Genomic DNA, 26,581 nt, shown 5'->3' with positions numbered 1-26,581 from the left:
ACACAGCAGAGCTTAAAGCTTGCAAGACTGATAAGAATTTGAATAATGCTTTGAAGTTCTTTAAAGGAGGTCAGAGCCAAAATTCTCAATTGATTAGATTATAGAGCTGCTCACAGGACATGCAAATATGTGCAAATATTTTTCATGTCAAGTTTTACTCTAGCACGAAGGTATTCGCAAATTTGGCTAAACTAAATTTAAAAAGTGCTTCGAATCATAAAGTCATAAAACTTTCTCACCTGCAAGGCAGGTCAGTGTCTCAAGAACCTTTGCTTCTGCCAATGGTCATTATCCATCAAGTTGGTGCTGACATAGATTTTCTCCAGGATAATCTGTACTAACTTAGTTTTTCAAGCCTTCCAACTGTGTACTATCAATACTATAATTGAATCCATCTAACTTGCTACTGATTATGCTTTTTTTCATTTCCTTTAATCATTGCTTCTAATTTATTATTTACGTAAAGTATTTAATCAGCTTTATCTTAACCAAATAGCTCTACTATTCTTTATCCTACACTATCCTGAAAAAAACTTTAATAACTGTATGTATGTATGTATTTTTATGTCTATTCACTTATATGTCAAACAAGAATAAAACATAACACAATTATCACATCCATATAAAAACAAGGGGGGAAAGTTCATTCTTTCCAAATCCTATAATTGTCATTTAATCTCAACACCTGATGTGTTTGTGTTTCTTTAGCTTTTTGGTAACTACATATTCCTCAGTTTTAATACAGCTACAAGCTTACTCCAAGATTTGCCCAGTCCCTTCTTTCTATTAGATCTCTTAGCAGACCTCACTATCTTAGATCATGCCACTCTTCTGGACCATCTGCTAAGACGGGAAGAAAATGGAAATGGTTCTCTTTCCTGAATGGCAGTACCAGATCAGTAATAGAGATGTTAAGCCTTGAGTAATCTGTTGTACAACATTACATGAAACCAAGTTAATTCAGAAAGAGAATTCATCTTTTAACAGTGGATTACCAGTTTACAGTGCCATCTTGGGCTGAGCAGGACATGTGATCAAAGTTCTGTTAGGGTATGGACAGAGTGACACAAATTTAGGCTAGGTTCTAGCACAGGGATCTTCAAACTATGGCCCACCAATACAAGGTATCCGGCCCATGGAGTGGTGGGATGAAAAGCAACTGCCAGCTTGTAAAGTAGTGCTTTAAAAGTCTTTAAAAGTTTTTAAAAACAGCCTTTCAGCTGTTAGCAAACAGCCATGTGATCCAGGGCCATTGGGTGAGGAGGAGAGGGAATGGTGCCGGCTTGCAAAGCAGCTGCCAGCTTGTAAAGTAGTGCATTAAAGGTCTTTAAAAGTCATTAAAATCTTTAAAAATAGCCTTTCAGATGTTTTTCACATCCCTGTGAAAAATAGCCCTTTAAAAATGGGTGGGTGGATGGGGAACATGTCTCCATGGCTCCAAGCTTTTTTAAAATCAGCTAAAGTTGGCTAACACTAATTCAAATGCAACTGCAATATAATGCCTGAAGGAGAATTCACCCACTGCTTTGATACTTCCCATATATAAAATACATCCACCAAATTGTTTGTTGAATAATTTTGGTAGCTATTCATGTGTGAATGTACAGATGCCCAAATGTGGCAAAAAGCAAATCAGTTTGTGAATTCTCCTCCATGCTTAAAAGACCTTTAGCTCTGTAATCTCAAATAAGCAGGCTCACATTTCCCATTGAATTAGTAGTATATTTATGTTGATTAAAATTTTTGTTCATTTTAAATATTGTATTATTTCATGTTTTTTGCACTACAAATGAAGATATGTGCAGTGTTCATAGAAATTTGTTCATTTTTTTTCAAACTATTTTCAAACGGCCTCCAACAGTCTGAGATACTTTTTAATTCACCATTGGAGGCTGTGTATGTGTGTGTGTTGAGTCTCACCTTCTTCCACCTGCTTCCAATGCAGAGATGGGTTCTGGCTGCTGCTACTGCCAGTTTGCTCAGGGACATAGCGTGCATGAGCGTGCACCTGATGCGTGCTATGAGCACATGCACAGTCCTAAAAAATGCTTCTGAGCATGCATAGAAGCAAAAATCAAGATGCCAGCGCCTATGGCGCTGCGGAGCGAAACAGTTCAGGGGCATGGCAGGCTGAGTTACTACCTACTCAGGCGAACCAGTCTGAACCAGTAGGAACTCACCTCTGTTCCAATATCTCTCAATGCCCATCTTGGGGGTTTTAGTTGCAGTCTTAATTGGTGCAGTTCTCAGTCTGGTTTATTGTGTGGTCATCTGAAACATATGATTAGGAATTATTTTGAAGGAAATCTCTTTGTTTTATTCTTTTTTAATGGCCTACTTTAAGGAGCCTGAAGCTGCTGTTGTAATGAAGTTAGGCAAGTAGCAAGAAAGTTTGTGCTCTTTTTCCCTTGGGGGGGGGGGTATTAAGTAAATAGATTCCTTGGGTTGAGCAAATACAGCAAGGACAATGGCAAAATGGACTGCTAAATTGGCCACACCCACCCAGTCACATGACCAGCTAGCCATGCCCACCCAACAGTGTGAGGGACCGTGAATCAGCCCCCTGTTCAAAAAGTTTGAGGACCCCTGTTCTAGCAAGATAGACCTTATGATTGAGAAGCCCCTGAGTTTCAGATTAAGGCCTCTTAACTCTAAACAGGATTGTGCTCTCCATAAACAGTATGAAAACAATATGGAGCTTTTAATGGATTTGATGGAAGAACAGGCTGAACTTATGGCCAAAAGCTTTTGCCAGAATAGCCTCTTTTTTTTTTTGAAGCTTATTGATATCCAGTGATATTTTCACTTCTCATTTAGATTTCTGTAACATGCTCTACATCAAGTTGCAGAATTCTGGTAACTGCATGGGTTTTAGTAATCTTCTGGGAGCAGTTCCAGATGCTAGTGACATTACATGTAAAGTTCTACGTAACTTAGGTCCTTAGATTTTTTTTGTTCGTTTCTTTCTTGTCCCCAATTTTTCCTCATAAAAATTCCGAGGAACTCAAAAGCTTGCAGATTGTGATTTTGGTCATTCTTTTACAGTCATTCTGAATACAACCAGGCAGATATCCACATGCAATGTCTCAAAAATTCAAGTACCATTGCTAACGTGTTTAAAAGCCTGCACTGAAGCATAAAATCAGATAAGTTTCAGAATTAGTTCATTCAAGATGCAAATCTTCAGATTAAATTAGAATAGTTTAGTCAAGATTTGCATTTTAACTAGCTGCCTTTAAGTCTTTTTAAACATTAAGACCCACTCTCTCAGTTTCTTCAGGATTCTCAATGTATTCTCTGAAAGCACAGATAATGTAACTGGTTCAGATTAGATTGCCTGTAATCACTTTACAACATGACATATTGAGGAATTGCTACTGAAACATGCAAGTTTATAAAAGACAATGTTAAGCAAAGGAGAGGAAAATCCTAAAACCGATAAGTACTATTACATAACTTCGAATTTAAGAATTAATTTCATTACCCGTATTTGGGCACTTTCTCACATTGTAGAACTTGTGGGTACAACATGTCATTTTCTAGCAATACCACCCAGGCGCTGAAGTCTTTTCTTCAAATATTTAGCTTCTGGGTATAAAGAAGTGTTATATGTTCTTAGAGATGAAAAAATTCACTGAGATCAAGTCTCTCCCTTTGTGTCACAAACTTTGAGGTTTTGTATTATCATCTATACTATAAGCGCACAGTTATTTCTACAGTGAAGTATTGTAGCAAACACCTCAAATTTAACCATTTAAATTATATACAGAAATCATCCAGCATTTGACTCTTTAGGCTTCAGAAATAAAACTACCATACACTAGTATACATGAATATCAACAGGAGACAAGAGAAGATAGCAATGCTTGTCAGATAGATATTTCGACAGCGAATCAAACTTCAGCTCTGTGGCAAAAAATTTTTTTTGAAGAATTATAATAGGGGTGGCATACTTCAGGTTATTGGTTCCATTCCTGCAATTCACGGAAATTCCTTCAAATCCTGGAATATTCAGGGAGATTCAGGGTATTCCAATTTAATTACTTTAGTATCTTTTATCAATTTTTTAAAACAACATGTATATCACTGTGTTAAACAGTACTTTGTTTTTTTTAATTGGAAGGAGTGTAATGCAGTAAAAGAGCAGTACAGATAGTCCTCATTTAACAACCATTCATTCAATGACCATTCAAAATTACAATAGCAGTGAACAAAGGAACTTACTGACCAGTGCCCAAAGTTACAGCTGTTGCAGTATCTCTCACTCATGTAATTGTGATTTAGGTTATTTACAATCTTACAATTTATATTCTGGGTTCAACTGTAGTCCTAAATCGAGACGTACCTGTACTAGTGATGGGTTTTCTACTGCTTTGATTAATCTGGGATATTTCTTAGCACCTGGAAATTTTCATAGAGGAGAGAATAGGTGAGCATCCCTAACCTCCAAAAGAAAAGCACTTTCTTTGTGTAAAGCTTCAAAAGAAACAGGTCCTTGAAATTGCATTACAAAACAACAGTACTGTGTTTGCATGTTAAAGTCTCAAAGGAAGCAACATTCAGTTGGCTTGAGCCTATACTGGAACTTATACCTGCTTTGTCTACCAGAGTATGAATCACACAAGACAGATTAGATAAGAGGCTTCCATCATGGACTGTAGGGAAACTTCACTTAGTCCACTTGCCCAAGAAAAGTCAGTAGTGTATATTAGATTATGATACTGGCTTTGCCCAAGAATTTTCCAGTTAATAACAAGTTGAGATAGGCTAACTGAGGGAAATCTCAGATCCTTTCATGTAGTATGTCTTCTCCCTACCACCTCTTTTCATGTCACTGGACTTCTGCCACCTGGTTGATGCCAATGGCAAAAAATAACTGAAAGATCATCATTTTCTATGAAAGGCAAGGATCCTCCCTATTGTAATTTTTCTGTTGGAGAATTTCTAAGGCACATACCTGGAGAGGAAGGGGGATTAAAATGTGTAAGTATCAATAAATATTTTGTTTTATATTGGATTGTTATGTTCACTTGGATATACGAATACATTGCAATACTTTAAGCACGTTTTGAATTACTATGTAACAGGAAATATACCACTCAGCTGCTGCTTCTGAACAATATACATCCAAAAATAATTTGTGATGCACAGCTTTATCCTAATCTTCTATTTTTGGGTAATGGGTAATTACTAAAAACCGGAAATGTAGTTATAAACTGTTGTTTTTCTTTTCCTTTTCAAATTTTATTGCGGTCTAAATACAACTGCTCTGACTTCTTATTAAACACTATTTGTTATTCCACTTTTTCAGGAAAAAAAATACTCTCAAAATACATTGTAAGAGCAATAATAATGCAGTCCTTGCCTCAGGCTTACTCTTAAGATGTGATACACAATCCAAAGTGATATGATTGGAAAAAATAAAAAGGCATATTTTACTGAAAAACTGCATTTCAAAATTGGGACAACCTATTCTTTTGAAAATTGAGGTAAAACTCCTTACTCAAAGAACGAGATGACAAACTGGGACATGTGGATGGTTGCCTGTGCCATAAAAACACAATAGAATCTAGTATAAAGCTCCTATTTTTATGAACCATTGTTAGTCAGGCATTAAATAGGAATTTATCACTAGTTATTGATCTATCTCTGCCCACCCTTAGTCTAAAAACAAAGGCAGATGGAAAGCATATCTGGACACACTTGGAGAATTAGAGATGATTTTCAGAAGACTGTTGTTTATCAACAAAACTGTTTAATAAATACCTCTGAAAGTAGAAATTATAGATACCGAGACTGAATGGAATTGATATTCTTGAACTTAGATCTGTTGATTTTCCTGTGTGTCTTTTTTAAAGATTCTGATTAGTGGATTCTGGTAAACATCAAAGTACAGTAGACTGTTAAACAGCTAAAATCAGTCATGGTGTTCTAGAATGCTACATTCTAAACATTCATGATTTATTAGCGAGAGAGAAAAAACTCCCTTTCACAAAGGGAGCCTTAGCATCTTCCACTGCTAAACACCAACTAACATATGATAAGGCTGTTTCTAACTAAGAAAGGCAATCTTTTCTCCATAAGGACCCCATGAATGAAGCTCCTCCAGCACACATATAACCAATGTCATAGAAAAGAGAAAAATACCCATGAGGATTGGAAAGTATGCAGAGCTCAATGAAAAGACTATAACATTTCTTGTACTTTTCTGGTTATTAGGTTACTATTTTTATTTCCTGTCAGAAGAACACAAACTGGGACATCTAGCAGCTTTGAAAGTTATATCCAACCCCTTAAAAACATTTTTTATTATCAATTAATGACAAATGAGTGATTAAGTTAATTTATGTACATCTAAAACCTGGATGTAATATCCAACTTCTGAAATTAGTCCCTTTCCACACCATAACTGTTTTCACTCTCCAAATCTCCAGAAGTATTTTCAAAATGATTAGGCACAGATTCTCACTACCACTGATTATCAAAATACTAGGAATAAGGAGCAATGGATCTCAATCACTGCTTTAGGTTCTAGTTTTAAAAGGTTCCTCATGCTCAATCTATAGAAGAAGAAATGTACATTGCTAGCATTATATATGGTCTTAATTCATGCTTGTGAAACATACTTGTGTGTATTGTCTGTTTGCATGGCAACTCGGCTGAACTGAAAAAACGATCATGCTTTATTCTCTGTTAAGAAAATATGCTAACATACTAAGGAAATATACTACTGTAAGTTGATCAAAGCCAGATGCCTTGAAGTGAGATGAGAAAATTCAGCAATCTAAATTCTAAATTGTCAAAAACATTGCAAAAGACAATACTGGTTTCTCGGAAGTTTCAACTACACCACAGATGACAATAAAATAAATCTGCACAGCTTTTTAACACTAGGCTTAGAGGGGAAGAATAGTGGACTGACAGCATCTCCGCAAAAGTAGAGCCAAGAATTGCAGCAAAGAACAAGGAACTGGTAGATCAGGGAGCTCTAGAATATTTTCAAATCAATACACTAAAGAAATATCCACATCTTCTTTTCAGTTGCTGACTATCCAATTGCATTAAAATGTGAGCTGCTTTAAATTGGATTATTATATTGTTTAATTTAGTGTCAACTCTCTTAAAGTCTTATCCTTATGTTATTAGCATAGGTGATTACAGAGGGAAATCAGAGACTATTGAATAAAAATATAGTCTTTTGATATACTTTTTTTATGAGAAGACTGTAACTAATCTGAAGGAAAAAATGACTTGTAAGTTGTATATTCAACAAGACTACCTAGAAAACATTATGGCTTTTTTCAGTGAACTCAGTTAACATTTTATCAGATCAGCTGAAATAAGGCCAATCACATAACAGGGGCTAAGTTATAATTTTGGTGCTGGGAAAAGGAATTTTATTTCTCAAGTCTTTTAGAGTGTGCAACAAAATTAAATTCATTCTAGTTCTTAAATTTAAAACTTCATTTTCAGATTTTTCACAATTTAAATTTAATGTTTTAAAAGTTGAAGGCAAATGTCCGTATTAGTCTTTTGAAGAAAAACAGTTGAGAGTCTTGAGAGATTTCAGAAAATTACAACTGGATACATTATAATTTTTTAAAAACATTATCAACAAGGGTTTAGATTATCACTATTTAGTCAGTGTTTAAAAAGCTACAAAGCTTCATCCTATGCATTCAGTCTTCTGAATGAGTCATGCCTTTTGATATCTAAAAAGAACATGCTTCATTGTCGTTTCCCATTCTTTGTTACACTAAGGACACAAGAATTACCTCAAGGCCATTATGTCCTCTCGAGTACACATTTTCCTTAGATATACTTCAGGCTGCTTCTTAGCAAGATGTTTAAAGAAACAAAACTTGCAATACATATATTTCCTTTCCTAATAAAAGTATCTTAACCTTATACTGGTAGCTATTTATTATTATTCATAATAAATGTCATCCGGCTGGTCATTTGTACATTTGGCTATTTTGCTTTCTTCATTTCAAAGTTGGCTGTGGGAAATGCATGTACAACTTATCAAAAACCTTTTTTTTTTCTTTTGGAAATACCTATAAAGCCATTGAATCATCATCAATTTGCACCAACCCTAACCCACACATTTAAAGTCAGAATTGAGAAATCCTACCTTGTGTAGACCATAAAATGCTTATAGGCATAGAAGCCACATCCTTGATCTTTATCCAGCTGTTGTTGCGCTGTCTGCTCCATGATGAAATTACACAATAATATTCTCCTCTATCTGTTTCAGAAGTCCATTGGATTCGTAAGCGGAAGGTGTCTACCTTTGGTTTAGAGAAAATTATTTCCCCATTCTGAGCACGTTGTTTGCTTTTCTCCCCAAGTACTAGTGTCCAGTCTGCATCCATAGTGGCCAGAAGTTCATATTCTACCACTTCGTCACTGCGTGTGGGCATCCTATAGTACCAGGACACAGTGAAATGAACATTTGTCTCGGTGTTCTGTACCTCCATGATCCTACATTCAAGCTCTGTGGGATCCTCAGCAAACAGGGGTGTTTTAGAAGCATTCAAAAACACGTAGTAATTTGGTTCTGTGTAGGTTTTGGGAGAATAGAAAGAAAGCCAAAGTAACCATTAAAAGTATGAAACAGAACCAATAGAGAATATATATTATATTTTCACATATATCATGATTTTAAATTGCAAAGCTTCTTTAGTATTTTACCAGTCATGTTTCACCAATCCAATGATTTGGATTGTACAATCAGCTTAGTATGTCTGATTCTTCATGGAATTACAGCTAGTCCTTGACTTAGGACCACAACTGAGAACAAAATTTCTGGTGTTACATGAGGCATTTGTTAAGTGAGTTCTGCCCCATTTTACCTTTCTTGTCACAGTTGTTAAGTAAATCACTGTAGTTAATAAGTTAGTAACTCGGTTGTTAAGTGAATCTCACTTCCCCGTTGACTTTGCTTGTCAAAAGGTTGCAAAAGATCTTGGGTCACAGCAAAGGTCATAACTATGAACCAGTTACCAAGCATATAACTTTTGATCACATGAATAACTGCTTTCTGCTCTGATAAGAATGAGAATAAAGTTGTAGAGAAATGAAGTTTTAGCCAACTCCACAAATATTTGCAAGGTCTATAGAAGTGGATTGCTAGGTAAATTTTTGACTTTGAGAATTGTGTTCCAGCTCTGCTCTTGACACTGACTCTCTGACTGAGGATTTAGAAGGAAAGAATAAAAGCTTGCTGGATAAGCCTCATTCCTGCACTCTGTCAACTGTCAAAGAACAGCCTTGCTGACAGTTCAATGAATTAATACCCTGCCAAGCTCTCAAACTTCTATCAAGAAAGACCAGGAGGCTGCTGATGAAATTTGGATACAATTTATGTATCTCTGATGATGAGAATCCTCTCCCACTTTATTCCCCCAGGCAATACAAGGTCATTAAAAATAGCTTTATCCTTTACCTTCACCTAAACCCAAGTAATAATTGTAATATAAAGAAGCAGAAGCTCCCACTGGCTCTGAGCAACTTTTCAAAAGCAGAATAGAAGTCTCCTGTTTAAGCCAACTTGAGAGTAGGGAGACTACAAGATAATATCAGAAATGGAACTTTATTGGAAAACAGTTGTTCTTCCTTCTTTAAATCTGCCTAGCCTAGCATGCAGGACTAGCCAGCAGCACACAAGAAATGGTCCATCTTTCCTCTGTGCTGCACAAAAGCCAGCGGACTTCCAGAGGAAGTTGTTCTTTTTCTTTGCACTATTAAAATGCAGACAATTGCCGCCCGAAACACCCTATTTCTCCAACTATCAGCAAGACAGTGATTTCCCTCTATTTTAAGAATTCACAGTCTTCATATTACAACCTCTAGGTTCTCTTGTATTTAGTTGTGAAATATGCCTTACGAGAAAAATAATGTGTTCTTTTACCTCCATTTATATAAAAAAGAAGGGAATTGGGTTGTTTTCATTTATGGATCTTTTTCAAATTTTATTTATAATTTTAGTTTTAAGGTCACCTGACTACACAGTGATAGGAAGCTTACAATTAAAGAAGTATAAGAAAACAACATATATTAAGGAAAGAAAAAAAGGCAGAAATAAAATTTAAATAGCTGATAGTTATTTAACTCATTTTTGTTTTACTAATCATAAACCTATTAGATACATTATAATATATTATTGTATTATAATGCTAGTTTATTTTGGCATTTTTATTTGCATTTTTATTTGCATTAAAATGTTGCAATTTCATTCTAAGATGAAAACATTAATTGAAACATAAATTTGAAAAATAATATCTATTTCTTCTTACACTATGTTTCATTATCCAAAGATAAAATAAGCAAGTTAGAAGGAAAATTTCAATTTTCAATTTCAGGTAACAAACAATTACCTGAACCAGTTGAGATCTGTGAAAATGTAATTTAGATGTTCTGCTTTCTATATCATAGCAATGCTTAAGTGTTGCTTAAGTGAACATGAACTGATAGGAAAATTCAGTAGTTTAAAACATTATTGCAATTATTTTTAAATCTCCCATCTAACATCTCCCAACTGATATCTCTTTGCAGTTCTCAAGATCAAAATAGAAAACCATATGCACCAAAACCCATAATTCCTCATAACATTCATTAAAAAACCCAATACCTAATCAAAATAGACATAACCAATCAGATACAAGCAAAGCAAAGGTATTTATCTCCAAATATTTGTCAAAACATCCATATTTTTGAAATGAACAACCTTTTTTCAATCTAAATCTTAGGAAAAATATTGTCACCACTGAATGGCCTCTGTCTTTTTAAAATTGTGAAACATAAAAAAGAAATTAACATTACTGTAACTTAATGGTTGGCCAGCTGATTCCTTCAAATGTTTTATTCTCATCAAAATCAAGTAATAACTGGGTCATAATTGCCCACAAAATTTTCAAATGGCAAGAAAACTGCACAGAAGAAACTGCCCACATAACCACCAGCTCAGCTTATTTCAAAAGTTTGTTTACCTTCATATCCAATTACTCACCCAATGTCACCACTTCCACAGTGACTGGTACTGATATCTTCTCTGCTACCTTGTGCCAGCTGCCATTGTGTTGTGGCACCCACAGAGCTGCTTGACAGTAGTAGTAACCAGAGTTTTCAGTGCCAACATCACGCATCAACAGGTTGTAATTACTTCGATCTACATGGCTGGGGCTGATAAAGGTGGAGTCACTAATTACTAAATCACGATCAGCATTCAGCAAAACCTGAGCCTCTGCCATGGTGCCATCTGGAGATTCATTGAAGTACCATGTGATTTCTGTTTGGAAAATACCATTTCTGTCTGTTGTGATGTTGCAGGTAAGTTCAAGGGATTCTCGTTCCATCACAGATATATTGCTTCTGGTGATGAACACATCTAAAGCTGCAGAATTGGGAGCAGGAGATGAAGGAAACAAGATCAAGGATTATTGTTAACTTCCAAGTGTTACTCAACTTGTAGTTCACCAATTGTGTCCCTGTCAACTTGTACAAGTGCATATAATTGGCTGCATATACATTAGTATTCATGGACAAACATGTGTATTGCTGAGTAACACAGTTAAAGCACTAATCTATCAGGTTCAACTGGTTGTATAATAAGTCTATGCAAATATACATTACAGCTTCAGTTTTCTTGAAATTAATGGCACCATTTTTTCTCTTATGCTCTGATACTCCAGACATAAACATTTTTCAGCTGAAATACAAAAGTAATCCAACTTAAAGACATTTTAAATGTAAGCTACTTGTTAGATGTCTTTTCATCAGCTGATACTTTATTAAATTACATACTGTAAATTCAGTCATTTTTTCACAAGTCTCCTTTGATGTTTGACATCCACAAATATGGTGCTTGAAAACCAAGAAAAATCTCTTCTTGAACTTCTCCAAAACTGGCCATATCAACAAAATGGAACATACATGTCACTGCAAATAGATTGCCGAAAAGGACAGCTGACAATGGAGTATGGAACCACCATACAGCCTAGCTTATACAACGATAACCCACAAAGAAAAAATATCAGAAGGAAACCTTTCGTCTAGCTTCATAACAAAAGTAATTTGTCTAGAGTATTTTCAATGACCCTGAAACAGCCTGATAAAACAAAAAGCGATTGCCATAACCACAAGAAATTCATGTGGGGGAAAAAAAGATAAAATACTAAAGAGCCACCTTGCCAACTGTTAACCATGAGAGGTTGGTTTTGCAATTGATGAAATATTGTGTAGATAGAAATGATTCAACTGATTCAATTAAATACCAACATATCTTAGAGCCTGATATTCCTCAATCAATGAAAAATTAACACCAAAAAGTGGTTTACTATTGCATAAAACAATGATCTAAAATCAACCATAAAAGTACTGACATAAAATAAAGGTATAGTCCTCAGATGTGAATATTATTGAAAATCTGAGGAGAGGTTCAAACATAGTGTGCATGCAATTGTTATTTCTACAAAGGTGTTCAGGCTTTTGCACCTGTTATATTCTTTGTTTTGGTTTTAATCTGTAAAAAAAACTGCATATAAATACTAAGCATGCATTCCAAGTTGCAAAAAAAATGTTGTGTTTGCCTTTGTACCATGCAGAAGCTGTATCAATTTCTATTCATTCAGTGATTCAAGAAATATTTAATTTTATCAGTGTATCTAAAACTTTTGCAGGTACCTGAAAAAGCTCAAAAAGGCAATGCAAATTTTGCAAACATTATTAAATCAAACCTATACTTCAGATTATAAATGTTCTGTTATATGTCCAAATATGTCATAATCTGACTTGTCAAGAAACCAACTTGTTTAATGGTCACTTCAAAATTGATACTTGCCTGTTATTCTATGAGTTACTATATGAATAATAGAAGACTGTATTTATTAAAGCAGTAATAATACTACAGTGATGTATACACTCATCTCCTGACCAAAAACAATGCTTAAATTAAGAAATTCAGTATAAAATCAAAAGTTAAAACTGTAAAATGCAAAGATATCACTAAAATATCACCACAGTAAACATCACCCAAAATAATTAAAAATCCAACGGTCATATCAGTTAATCATAAAATGTCTGCTTAGGTAAAATATGTTTGCCAGTGAAATATAACATAAAAACAGATAACCTGAACTCTTTTAGTTTGAAGTCGTAAACCCTAGTAAGGTTCAGTGATTCTCCTTCAGCTTTTAAAATATGAAAAAGTTGATCTCAATTGAAATTTTAGGTAGCTTATTTTGATAAAAATAGAATAAAGTTCAAACACAACATTGTGAAGTTCTGCCATACCAATTCAAAGAATTTTAGAAACCTAGAGTTGGAAGAGGACCTTGGAGATCTGCTAGTCCAGCCCCTGCCCAAGGCAAGATCCTCAGCCGTGGATTAAAATCCTCCCTGATAGAGCATCCATGCTGTTCCACTATTTAATAGCAATTACAATCTGTAATTTTTTCCTTATATTCTTTTCTTATATATTCTTCTGTAGAAAAATATAAAAATCTAATTTAACAGTCACTAGGACAGTAGAAATGTGGTCATAAGTTAAATGTGTGTGCCTGTGTGTCTGTATGTATGCATATGAATCAGGGATAGATATATCTTAATCAAGCCAATTAATTTCTCATGCTGTGGCTATACATTACACATCATATCTACGGTATTACTACAGCAGAAATTAATACTGCATACTCACATGTCGGTTTCACCACCAAATTTACTATATCAGCAGTCTTCTCTTGGATCTTTTGCCATGAACCATCTGCCCCTTTAACCCACTCACTCACTCGGCACCTATAAGCGCCTTCGTCTGTTGGAAGAGCCTGGGACAGAGATAGGCTGTAAATATCATTAGCCATAGCATCTAGGCGCACATCCCCACTGATATAGCGCTCACTGTATTCTGAGCCAATCCGGAACTTGCCCTCGTGCGTCAGGGAAAGGATTTCTTGCCAAACATGGTTACCCTTGAACTCCCAAGACACTTGCAGATGGGTGTGTTCAGTAGAATTGGTAGAAGCTGAGCAACGTAATTGAAATGTATCTCCTTCTGATACGTTCCAAGTTGATGAGGAGTAGAAGTTCGATCCAGTAACAGTTAAGCCATCTGCAATCACTATTTAGAAAAAAGAAGATCATCAAGCATACAATTGTAATAAATGGTTTCCCATGCCCACTATCTCTTCTCTTGTTTATTTTAGTTTTGAAGACTGAAGAGATAATAAAATGAAAATTTGTGGGGTAAAGATTAAAAAAGAAACTTATACGTTAAGGCACTATGTCAGATGATTGGGTATTGGTTCCTTTAAAGAGAATTGAAATAGTAATCAATAATTTAAAAGAAATTTGCACATTACTAAGTTTCAAAATTAATAAAGAGAAAACTAACATGTCCAACTAAACTATAAAAATAGAAGATCAAATAGAACTAACAATCAAAAAATGTTTGAAGATTGAGAAAAACGTAAAATATCTGGGTAACAATATGATAAATATAAACTGCATAATTTTTCCCCAAAACAACTACATTAAGACATAAAATGAATTTAAAAGACACATTAAGATGGGGAAAACACAATTTCTGTCATAAAAATGAATGTCTTGCCTAAAATATTTTTGCTTCAGACAATACTTATTTTGACAACTGATGTACCAGACCTGGGCATTTTACAACTTGCAGGCTACATATAGTCTATGGGCTCTCCCTGTCTGGCCCATAGCAATGTCAGCATGGATGGGGATGAGGAATCTGCAGGTCATTTGCAGTGGGGGGTGGGACAGGGGCAAGGTGGTTTTGGATGGGGCAGTAACCCTCCACAACAGTCATAGTTTCTCATGTGGCTGATTTAAACAATGGCAGAAGGTCATCTTGCATATTACAAGATGCAAAGAAAGAAGAGGAATTTATCTACCAGATATAAATTGTGTTGTACATATTGCCAGTTTGGATGAAGGATTCGGCTGCTGTCAGAAGAAATAGATGCTTCTTGGGATAAGGACATGGCCTGGGTGGCATAGCTTTTCGTGGTATGCCAAGGTCAAGGCTAATGTGAATTTTAAAAATCATTATTAACACAGCATGTTAGATGTGCCATATTAAGATTACGGAATAGATGCAAACTCAGGTTGTACCTGAAAACCATGTGGATCTCAGCGCAACAAGCATTTTATAGACAATAAATAATAGACTAACACAAATAGCTAATTTATGGCAAGATACAAGGATTCTGTCCAGGGGAATGTAAAATAAAATCAGAAAAAAAGTTATCTGAACTGAAGAAGCTTCTTGAATGAGAAGAAAAATGTCTTGGTGGGAAGCGCAGTTGCCTTTTGAAAAAGATGAATGAGAATGTACACAGACATTTGTTAATACTGAGTTTGAAATAGAAACAGGTACAAATGCTGAACATATAATTGCTAAAAAAATATAAAATTTTATTGAAATTTCAAACAGAAGAACAATGATATTCAATGAGTGCAGTTCTGCAGGCTACTTCTGCTGACTGCTGGCTGCCTGCAATTTGGCAGTTCAAATCTCACCAGGCTCAAGGTTGACTCAGCCTTCTATCCTTCTGAAGTGGGTAAAATGAGGATCCAGATTGTTGGTTGACTCTGTAAACCACTAGAGAGGGCTGTAAAGCACTGTAAAGTGGTATATAAGTTTAAGTGCTATTGCTGCTAGTGTTATAGTCGGCTACAATTTTGACTATACAGTATTCTTTAGATGGGAGCAATGGGAAAAGTTTTAAAATTTATACTATGTTATAATCTTAGATATTTTTTTAATAAAATGATGTATAATTGATATTTGTCACTAGGCAAATTGCATAGAATGTATAAAGCATTTCAAATTTAAATTGTAAATGTGAACAAGAAGAGATATTTCAGGAAGTTTGGTGGATGTGTTAAAAAACTAGAAAATTTTGGATTCACTGATTCAGAGGAGACTACAAGGGTTTTTTTGTGGGGATTGGATAAACAGTTGCATAACAGTAGTGAGATTATTGTATACATAAAAATGGAAAAATTTCACACTACATCAATGGAGAGTTAAAAATGAAACTTGCTGTGATGGATAAACTGATTTATTTGATCAGAGAGAAAACAATATGTTTATTACTAACTGGAAAGCCCTTATGACTTTGTATGAAACAGGAAAAAAATGAACTTAAGAATTTATTGTTTTAATATCATCCAGGATAGATGATAGAAAGAAGAGAGTTATGTTGTAATCATTGAGTTAAAGGGACATTTATAATTGCAAATAAGATTAGACTTCTTTATATCTATTTTTTCTGCTTTTTATTTTTTTCCTTTTTGGCACTTTTATATTTCCAATTTCTCTTTTTTTTTCTTTTGTTTTTCTCACTTTATATTACTTTGTATAAGTTTTAACTTTCTTTTTTTACACACAAAATTTTAATAAAATTATATTTTAAAAAATCCTTTGTAACATTTGAAGATTTCTTAATTAATGTGCCAGTAGGGAAAGAAAAAAATGTCTCTTTAATTCAATCAATTCAGTTTAAGGGATAATTTAGGATCAGAATTAGGATTGCACAATTGCTTCATAAAACATTCAAGGTTGATTTGAACCAGCTCTGTTCTATACAAATTTCACAGGTGTTGGCTCACATCATCCCAGTGAGTTTCTTACAAACAGATTCTAGAGGCCTACTGTGTCCAGGTAAACATTTATCTTCAGATATTTCTGAAGGCATCTATAAAATGCCTATTATTTTAAAAACAGTTTGTAAATCTTTGGGATTACTGTATTTTTCAAATATAACATGCACTTCCCCCTTCCAAAAGTGGGTGGAAATGTCTGCGTGTCTTATAGAGTGAATATTGCGTTGGAAGGGAAGGGACTTGGTGCGGCGCCAATCAGCTGTTCAAGGCAGTGGTGATTGCTTCCACCACTTATTGCTACCTATCATGGTGATCAGTGGTGAACAGACAGTGGCAAATGGGCCATGGCAGCAGCAAATAGCCATGGCGGCGGCAAACAGACAGAGCAGAGGCTGATTTTTTTTATTTTCCTCTTCTAAAGCTAATGTGCTTCTTATAGTCCAGAGCATCTTCTAGTCTGAAAAATACTGATTCATACACAACTGGGACAATCTTGAAATAGACACTATTTGGAACAATAGCGAATTTGCTCAAGAATGCCCATCAAAATTATTTAAGAGTCATAGTATTCAGGTTTACAGATGTTACCTTAACTAAAGTCTTGATTTCATAAAAACACAATTAAAAATAAGATTCATGGAAGAGCACAAGGCAGAGGACATATGTCATTAATAACATTCACAAGCATGCCAAAAAGGATCTGGGTGACTCTCCAAGACAATGAGCTAAACATGGAACTTTACAGCTATGAAGATATTGTTACATTTAGCAGAAATCAAAACTGCAGTCCATAATAAGAAACATGTACCAACTGTCAACCATTAAAGCGGTAGTGTTATGGTCTGGGTAAGCTTTCCTGCCTTGAAACCTGAATATATCTCCATTGTTGAAAAAAAAATGTTTTATATTGATTATACCACAGCTAAAGAACATGACATTTGTCTGACAGGTAAAACACAAGTGGCCCATGTAGCGATTATCTAATAAGTCTACAGGAAAATAGATGAACAAATTCACTGTTTCAGAGGAACCAACCAAGGTCTAGACATGAACCCCACACAAATAGGAAGGACCTGAATGAACTTTGGTACTCTTTGAAAAATGTAATTTGATCAGAGGTGCCTAAATGTTTGCCTGAAACTATATCAGTAGGAGCCACATGCCAAAATTCAAAAAAAGTAAATATTTTCCATAGAACTTTACATTCAATTATTCAACTTCCTTAGAAACAGAGTTATTGATAAAATGTAAAAAACCAACAAGAAAATATTTGAAATATTTGATTTAAGTCTAGATCACTTCAATGGGCCCTTCCTTCAGAAAATAAGTGCACTAGTTCAACTGTGCCCAGGTCATGCACTTAATTCAGTGTACTTGCCGATTTTCTTTTTTCCATGTCCATACAAAATGACATGTACATATCTACATTTAACCTATATACATTTAAAATCTATTGAGATTTAGACCATTTATATTTTCTATTCAAGACATATTCCACACAATATATTTAAAATTACACTAAACCACTACCAATTGTAAATACCCCTCACCCTGTTGAAGTACCTTTAACTTCAACTACATCATTGTAGTTTCCCTGGACGACACTGTCTGTGCTGGGCGTAGTACATCGGTATATTCCTTGATCAGTAGGATGAATATCTCCAATCACGAATTCCACAGTACTGTTGCTTTTTCGCCTTAACATGATCTCTCCCCTATTAACCCGGTCTTGATATTCCGGAGACATAAACGAAGGGTCCCATGTACTCAATATGTGTACAAACTTAGAATCCTGACCAAGATTTGCCGAAAACTCCCAATCAAAGTTCTGCTCACTAGGTCCACCGTACTGACTAACATTACATGGAATCACCACTTCGGTTCCTTCAACTCGTATTAATGGTCCTTCAGGCACCTTCACAATACGACCATGGCAGGAAACTGAAAGAGAAGAAAACCAACTGTGAATTTAAAATATAAAATTATCAAATGCAGCATAAAAAAGTTATCCTGAAAGATAGAATCCTCCATTGTGGTAATTTAAGTTACATTTTAGGGCTTTCAAGTCTATAAATGGACAGTTACATTAGACATCTACATTTGCAGCATTAATTAAAGCAGAACAGCATAAAGATATATAGACTGCAAAATTGCTTAGTTTTAACTTGGTTTCAGTGTTTAACACATTTATGACTCATTCCAGGTACTTTCATCTTAAACTGGTAGAAACTTGTCTTTTGAAATAGACAAGAATTTAGAATCCTTTAGAATTGTATTTAGGGCAACAATCCAGAATTTATTATGTAAAATCTCTTTTTCTCCAATGCTCCAGGGCTATCCTTTTACATTTTTTCCACATCAAAAACTATCAAACAATAAAAGACTTATTTGTCACAGAACTGCAGGGAATGTGCATAACTTTTATTACCTTTGCTGGACACCAAAAGGTTTTTAAGTATCTATTTCTAATTAGGAAAGGCAAAACTCAGTCTCTACCATAGTCTGCTTCTCCTGAAGACTAGGTATCTTCAAGACCTATCAACTGATTTTGACAGACTCTATTTCCTAAGAATACACTAAACTTAGAACTACATTTATTTTCTTTTTCTTAAAAGGAAAGAAGTATTTCAGTTGACTTCGTTCAATTGCCTTCGTTCAATTTCAATTTTTAAATAAAATCATTTAAACATGTGTTCCATTCCATCATAAATCCATATATGTTTGACTTAGCTTTCTGTAATACACCAGTAGGAATCTCAAATACTCTCCCCTTAAACCTTAATTCAAACAGGCCAAAGTAAATTGCTTAGCTTTAGCTTAGCTTGCCTTAGTCCAGGAAAATCATCTAAAGAAAATATGGTAGGATAAAATAACACGTATCTTCAGTTAAATGAAAAGACAACTTTGTTCACTGAAAAGAAAAAGAACCTATATTAAAGGACTACAGATATCCTCTACTTACAACCACTTGTTTAGTGACCCTTTGAAGTTACAACGGCGCTGAAAAAAAGCGACTTATGACCATTTTTTCACACTAAACAATTGTTGCAGCATCCCTATGGTCATATGATCAGAATTTGGGCACTTGGCAACTGGCATGTATTTATGACAGTTGCAGTGTCCTGAGATCATGTGATCACCTTTTGTGACCTTCTGCAAGCAAAATCAATGGGGAAGCCAGATTCATTTAACAACCATATTACTAACTTGACAACTGCAGTGATTCACTTAGCAAATGTGGCAAGGAAAGTCATAAAATGAAGCAAAACTCACTTTAACAATTGTCTTGCTTAGCAAGGGAAATTTTGGGTTCAATTGTAGTTATCCCTGTAAGTCAAAGAGTATTTGTACAAATACTTTCTTCAAGCCAACCAAATACTTACAAAATAGTTTCAAGCATTCACATTCCAAGAATTCAGCAACAGACTTTGTATTTGCCTGAAAGAGGTAAATTCTCTCCTCCTCCCCCCCAAAAAAACCCCAATTCTGCCCTTCTCAGTTTTTACCATTTTGCATTATAGAAAGAATCAATTTGGTTTAGTAGTTAAACAAAAGGGAGATGGGTGATTTTGATCCAATTAGTCTCTTAGCCCATTACAGAGTTGTTGTAGGGCAAATAGGAGGTGAGAGCATTATAAACATTTCTTGGGGTGTGGGTTTTTATGTATTTATTTAATTAATTTTTATGCTGCCCATCTCCCCTACAAAGTGATTCTGAGTGGCTTACAAATTATAAAAAGGAAAATTAAAATATAATTAAATATTAAAATTATGAAAATTGAAATTTAAAACTATAATAAAAAATCAGGAGTAAGAGACGGAAAGCACAGGGATGAAGTCTTCTTACCATCAAACACACTAGTGATATCTGCTCCTCTATCAGTGGAACAAACAGACCTTTTTTCTGTGTCAACGCTTCCTGCTACTTCGCTAACTTCACACAATACAAGCATTTAAAGTTGACATACTGAATTGTGTTTCTATCCATGTGTGTCCAGATCTTCTGTAATATGAAATGTATGAGATATTTTGGCCTCCAACTTACAACAGTCCATTGACTTGGCACCATGGTAGCAGATGTCCAAAGAGTCCAGAGGGATAACTAGTCAAGTGCAATACTACCAAATGCCATCATTTTTTTAGTTAGGAACTCTGAGTCAAGAAGGTTTAGCATCTCTTTATGGCTGCCTCCTGTGGTGAATCATTGAACTGAATGTTGCAACATTTACTAAGCCATCTTAATACCCAAATACTCCAATTCAACTCTCCCTACACAGGCCAGTCTTTGGCTTAATTTATCAGGAAAGACTATAAATGCACTTCAAACTGAAGTCATGCCTTCCTAAAGCAGAAAATTATCCTGAGCAGGTCCAAAATCCTGGTTTATTCCCACGACTTATCCTTTCTTAGCCCCTGACATGAAAACATGGGAATAGCTCTGATAACAAATATTCCTTGAATCACAAATGCCATCAATTGATCCCAAGGCATTCAAATATGCACAGCATATCTTCATTACTAAGCTAAAGTACAATATTCTTGCAAATAGTATTTGACAATGACAATTGTTTTCATTCTGCAACTCATTAACTGCATCATCCATGGATATCTATTATAGCTTTAATTTCTGACTTGATATTTCTAGTAATAATAATGCAATTCATGTATGATTATTTCCATTTTGCTTGCCAACAGCAAAATATACTGAAATAATAATTGTTTTCCAATATTGAAAAAACAAAAGTGAGAGATTTCTGTAACTAATAAAACAGATTGCTACATCATCTTCACGATTGTATTTTTGTAATACTCTTTCCCAAGGGCACATCCAGCCAATAACAAAAACTACATTTCACAAGGATAAAAAAGTGGACACTGCACTTGTGGGAAAATGCTATGAAAAAAAGAATATATATTTTACTTGTAACTGTGCAAAGACCTCTAGCCTACATAGTAAAACTTGAGCACAATTTGAAAAATTATTTGAAAGTTTGCCAAAAGATCTTGAACTAGGGTTCTCTTAACAAACCAATGAAAAATAAAGATGCTTTCCAGAAAAGAGGTTCAACTAAAGTGACAACAACTGTTTGTTTAATGGTTTAAAAATGTTTAATATATTTTAATCACATTCATATTACTAAGAGTTATGAAGGTTGGGAAAGTAATGTTGTATATGTAATTTTTAAAATGAAAGTTTCCAAAATGATAATGTTTCCTCCTAGTTTCAATTTCTATAAATCTTAAAACTCAACAACAGACAGACCACACTACAGATTTTCAAACTCCAGCCCGCCAAAATTATTCAACATTTCATAAGTTAAATTATAGATTTTATCATGATATGTCTGGGAAATAAATATACCACTTCCTAAAAAAACACACAACTTTCATCATGCTTTTTGACTTAATCTTATCATTTATTATAACTTCCATCTTCTTTTTTTCCTAACCATTCAACAAAAACATTGCACTAAATGTGTGAATTTCACTAAAATATACATGCCTTCATATACTCTAAGGACTACAGCATTTCTACTAAACATCATAGTAGGATGTAAAAGGGTAGGAACATAGGCTTCAGCATCTCCAAAACATGCTCTAGGCTTTGGTCCCCAATTTGCCTATTAAGCCAGCTGTAAGTTTACACCTAGGCAAAGTTGCCTGGGCCCAAGCAATTTAAAAAAGAAAGTAATTTACTTCTAAGTTTACTTCCACTTCAGGTTGTGGAAAATCTACAGATTAAAAATCTCTGAGTTAAACAACTGGAGTTCCATCTAAAAATAAAATGCATACTATTTTTATTTTTATTTTTTAAAAAAATCCACAGTATTCTAGAACCCCTTCCAAGATTTTTTGTTTTCTGTTGCTCATAAAGATAAATGTCTCTTCCCAGTTTGTATCTATGTGATTCCATTATTACACTGAATCCTTTTGAACTTACATTTTAATTTTAATTAAATGTTTACTTCCAAAAGATTATTTTAAGTTAATTATACTTAAAATATATTTTTATTTATAATTAAGACTTACGTACAATAATTCTCAAGAAAGAGGTGCAGCCTGCCCTCCATAGAGTGTACCTGAATTCTAAATTAATACAATTATGCGAATTGCTACATAGCAATGGAGGAAATTTCCACCTTTTTAAGTCATACAGTGAAAGTATGGGAGGATTCAAAAGGATCTTGGAGATCATTTGATCCAATTCAGTCACAGCACTACTATTTACTACAAGATTCCCATCCCAGCTCATCTAGAGTCTGCTTGAACATCTTCCAGAAAAGGCAAATCCATCATCTCACAAGACAATTGCTATTGCTAATCTTACTGTTAGAATTATTGTTCCTCATATCCAGCCAACATTCCCTGTAACTTAAGCCTATTGTTTCATGTCCTATCTTGTAAAACAACTTGAACATTCTGTCCTGACTTCTGTCTCACAGTCATTCAGATAATTGAAGAGTTATCATGTCTACACATAATATTTTCTTCTCCAGGCTAAACATTCCAACCATCCTTTGAGATCCGTATCATCTTGCTCTGGGCACTGATGTTTATTAATATTATTCTTAATATTCTGGTGGCCAGAACTGGACACAATATTCATGTCAGACTATATAGAATTTTCCTTAATGTTAGCACAACACATCAAGCTTAGTGATACACTATTTCAAAGAAAATGTGGATTAGATGGTGTCATTTAATTGAAGATAACTGAAGATAATGGGGGAAGAGAATGGGGCAGAATCATATGATCGGCTTTGAATTTTGTACTTTACTTTTTATTGTAATATCATTTACTATAAGCAGCCCAGGATATGTACAATAGGCATTACATAAGATACATATATCAAATAAATAAAATGCTGTGGCCCAATGCTAATTTATATTTAACTTGTAATACATTAATCACTCAGATACCCTTTTTGTAGGATTTCTGTTCAGTATATTTTCCTCAAACTAATACTCATAACTTGGTGTATTTTTTCTTACCTAAATGTAAGACTTTGAGTTTCTTGTAGTTGATATATACTTCAATATATCCCAATATTTCAATTTATCAAGATCCTCATCAATCTTGATAATGTCCTCTAATTGCTACATTTCCTTCCACCTTGATTTGGAGTTACTAATATACATATGTGGATTCGCAGCAGATATGTGTTTCTGTGAGCCCTAAGAGAAAATATCTGTTGCTACCTAGAATTGAACTCTCAAACTTTCAAATGGGAGGTGACCATCTTCACTAGGCCACCACACCACTCTTGTCTATATATAGTCTATATCCTAATCTAATCCAATCTATATTTTGTCATCTTCCTTAGCAAATCTCATGGACAACTGTGGTTGAAAGCCTTTTTTGAATACAAAGTTTATTACAGTATGTCCATCACATTACATTGGTCAACAACAATGGTCACTTTATCAAAACTGGATATTAGATTAGTTTGGCATGATATATTCTCCATAACCAACCAATGCTGGCTCTTGCCAAGAAATGCCTGACTGCTTAATAATTTGTTGCACAATTTGATGAGTATTCACATCAAACTGACCAATCTGTAATTACTTTGACTCTTTTAAGATTTTTGTCATTTTTTTAAAACAGGATTATTATTGTCCTCTACAGTAGTTTTCTGGCACTAAGCCTGTACTCAAGGATCTCATAAACATCACAAAACAGACATGAAATTACATATGCAACTTATTTCAAGTCTATGTTAATGCAATCAATTTGCCCTCAGATATTAAAAGTTCTTTATGATAGGTTATTCCTAACTGTGTTTTTACTTCGGTTGCTATTCTCTCCATTTGTCAAATGCTTCACTTAAGTGCCTTTGAAAAGAGTACAAGAAATTGATCAGCCCTTCCTTTTGTTCATGGCCTAATGTCATCCTATAATTCTTTTTTAACAGCAGCCTCACCATTGGCCTTTTTACAGTATGGCATTTAGATTCCCTTCGAAACATAAGTTTTCTTACAAGCTTCAGTTTTTCTAAGTTTCTTTCTCCAGATATTAGGTATTTATACTTCAGTATAGGAAAATATTAGGCAACTCTGAAGGTATCCCTAAATGAATAGAAGCTAGCACACATTTCTTTAGGATACAAAGGCAATTCTAATTGTAACTACTTCTGTTCTGAAAGTTAAAGCTAAATCTAATACTTGGCTGAAGTGTTAAAACTAATGAAATAAATATTATTAGCACATTTATATTTGAAGCTTTTGTCATCTTCCATACTGAAGATATTTGGATACCATGCTTTTATGCAACATAACATTTGTTCATATTTTATATAAATTGGAAAGCCTCCTTAAAATTTGAACTATGAAAAGCAATGTAGTCATTTTTTTTACAGTTTGTTTGTTTGTTTATTACATTTATATAGCCGCCCATCTCGCATATGTGACTCTGGGTGATGCATTTATAATTTTAAGCAAATACACACTTGACAAGAATTATAGTTGCATATTTTAAGAAAAACTTAAAATATAACTTATGAAGTGTATTTTCCTCTACTATAATTCTTGTCAAGAAAAAAAAATTAAAAGAAAAAAGGAAGAGGTAGTTGCTGCCAGATTCACAGTGGATGACTCTGCTTAGTGCTTAACTTCAGGGGGAGGCGAGAGAACCACATGCCTCTTTTAGACTATCTTTATGATCACTTGAGCAGAGTTAAGCAAGGGTTAAAAGGCGAAAAATTCCTTATGCAAAGGAGGCATGCGGTTCTCTCGCCTCCTCCTGTTCTGGCAGCAGCAGCTCTTGCCTTTTTCTTTATACATTTTTTACCTTTTCCTCATGGCGGATGAGAGTTGAAATCCTCTGTGACACAGCTGGAAAAGGTATGTGGGTCAGACGGAGGGAGGGGGAGGAATTCAAAATTATTGTAATTTAATTTGTAAGTAATTTTTTATTGTGAGTAATTTGTGTGTGTGTGCATGTGTTTGTTCCTTCACTTTACTCAAACAAACTCTCTCTCAATTTGAGAGAGAGTTTGAGAAGAGAGGGAAGGGGGAGAAGCAGGGAGGGCAGCCTTGTTTGAGAAGAGAGGGGCAGCCCGCCATCAGAAGCGGGTCTTTTACCCGTCTCTGCTGGCGCTTTCTTTCTTTTGCCTGCTGTGCTCCCCTTCCCTTTCTCCTCTCCCCCCACCGGGAACCCCGTCCTGCTCCCCTCTCCCTTTCCTCCTCCTCCTCTCCCCTTTCTTCGCCGGCTGCCGCCTTGCCCCCTGCCTCCTCCGTCCCCACCGCTATGTCCAACAGGTGTCTCATGTTTATGTCCGGACACAGCGGCGGGGACATTGCAAAGAGCCGAGGTGGCGCAGTGGTTAAATGCAGCACTGCAGGCTACTGCTAGATCAGCAGTTCAGCGGTTCAAATCTCACCGGCTCAGGGTTGACTCAGCCTTCCATCCTTCCGAGGTGGGTAAAATGAGGACCCGGATTGTTGGGGGCAATATGCTGACTCTCTGTAAACCGCTTAGAGAGGGCTGAAAGCCCTATGAAGCAGTATATAAGTCTACTGCTATTGCTATTGCTATTCTCGCCGCTGCCATGCTCCGCCGCCTCGCCACCCCACCTCCTCTGTCCCTGCTGCTGTCCTCGACAGGTGTCTCACATTTATGTCCACCATAGATGCGAGACGCCTGTCGGACACAGCAGCTTCTTGCCGCTGCCGCACTCCGCCACCTTGCCCCCCCCTCCTCCATCCCCGCCACAGGCGTCTCGTGTCTATGGCGGACATAAACGCAAGATGCCTGTTGGGGACAGTGGTGGGGACGTTGCTTCTCGCTGCCACCGCGCTCTTGTCTCACCAACCGTAATCCTCACTGTTATCCTGTTTATCAGTTATCATACATTTCATTGGCTTTATTTACTTTCTCTTCTACACCTATATATCAGCTACTCTTTTTGGTATACCATTTTATAAAGAACTACTTCTGGACAAAGATCCA

The 26,581-nt window shown here is 35.2% G+C and overlaps 1 protein-coding gene across 1 annotated transcript in view; it reads right to left on the bottom strand.

Moving 5' to 3' along the window:
- Positions 1-26,581, bottom strand: part of PTGFRN (prostaglandin F2 receptor inhibitor) — a 100,115-nt gene that overhangs the window by 45,374 nt on the left and 28,160 nt on the right. The window contains exons 2-5 of the mRNA XM_014062941.2: positions 18,193-18,570; positions 13,697-14,116; positions 11,012-11,395; positions 8,135-8,560 (exon numbers count right to left, since the gene is read on the bottom strand). Of these exons, the coding sequence (XP_013918416.2) occupies positions 8,135-8,560; positions 11,012-11,395; positions 13,697-14,116; positions 18,193-18,570 (1,608 nt within the window). The remainder of the gene's footprint in view (positions 1-8,134; positions 8,561-11,011; positions 11,396-13,696; positions 14,117-18,192; positions 18,571-26,581) is intronic.

The sequence above is a fragment of the Thamnophis sirtalis genome, unplaced genomic scaffold, assembly GCF_051295495.1.
Source record: "Thamnophis sirtalis isolate CommonGarterSnake01/CBP01778 unplaced genomic scaffold, rThaSir2_p1.2 scaffold_8, whole genome shotgun sequence".
In the NCBI taxonomy this organism is placed as follows: Eukaryota; Metazoa; Chordata; class Lepidosauria; order Squamata; family Natricidae; genus Thamnophis; species Thamnophis sirtalis.
This window is presented reverse-complemented; position numbering and strand designations above follow the sequence as displayed.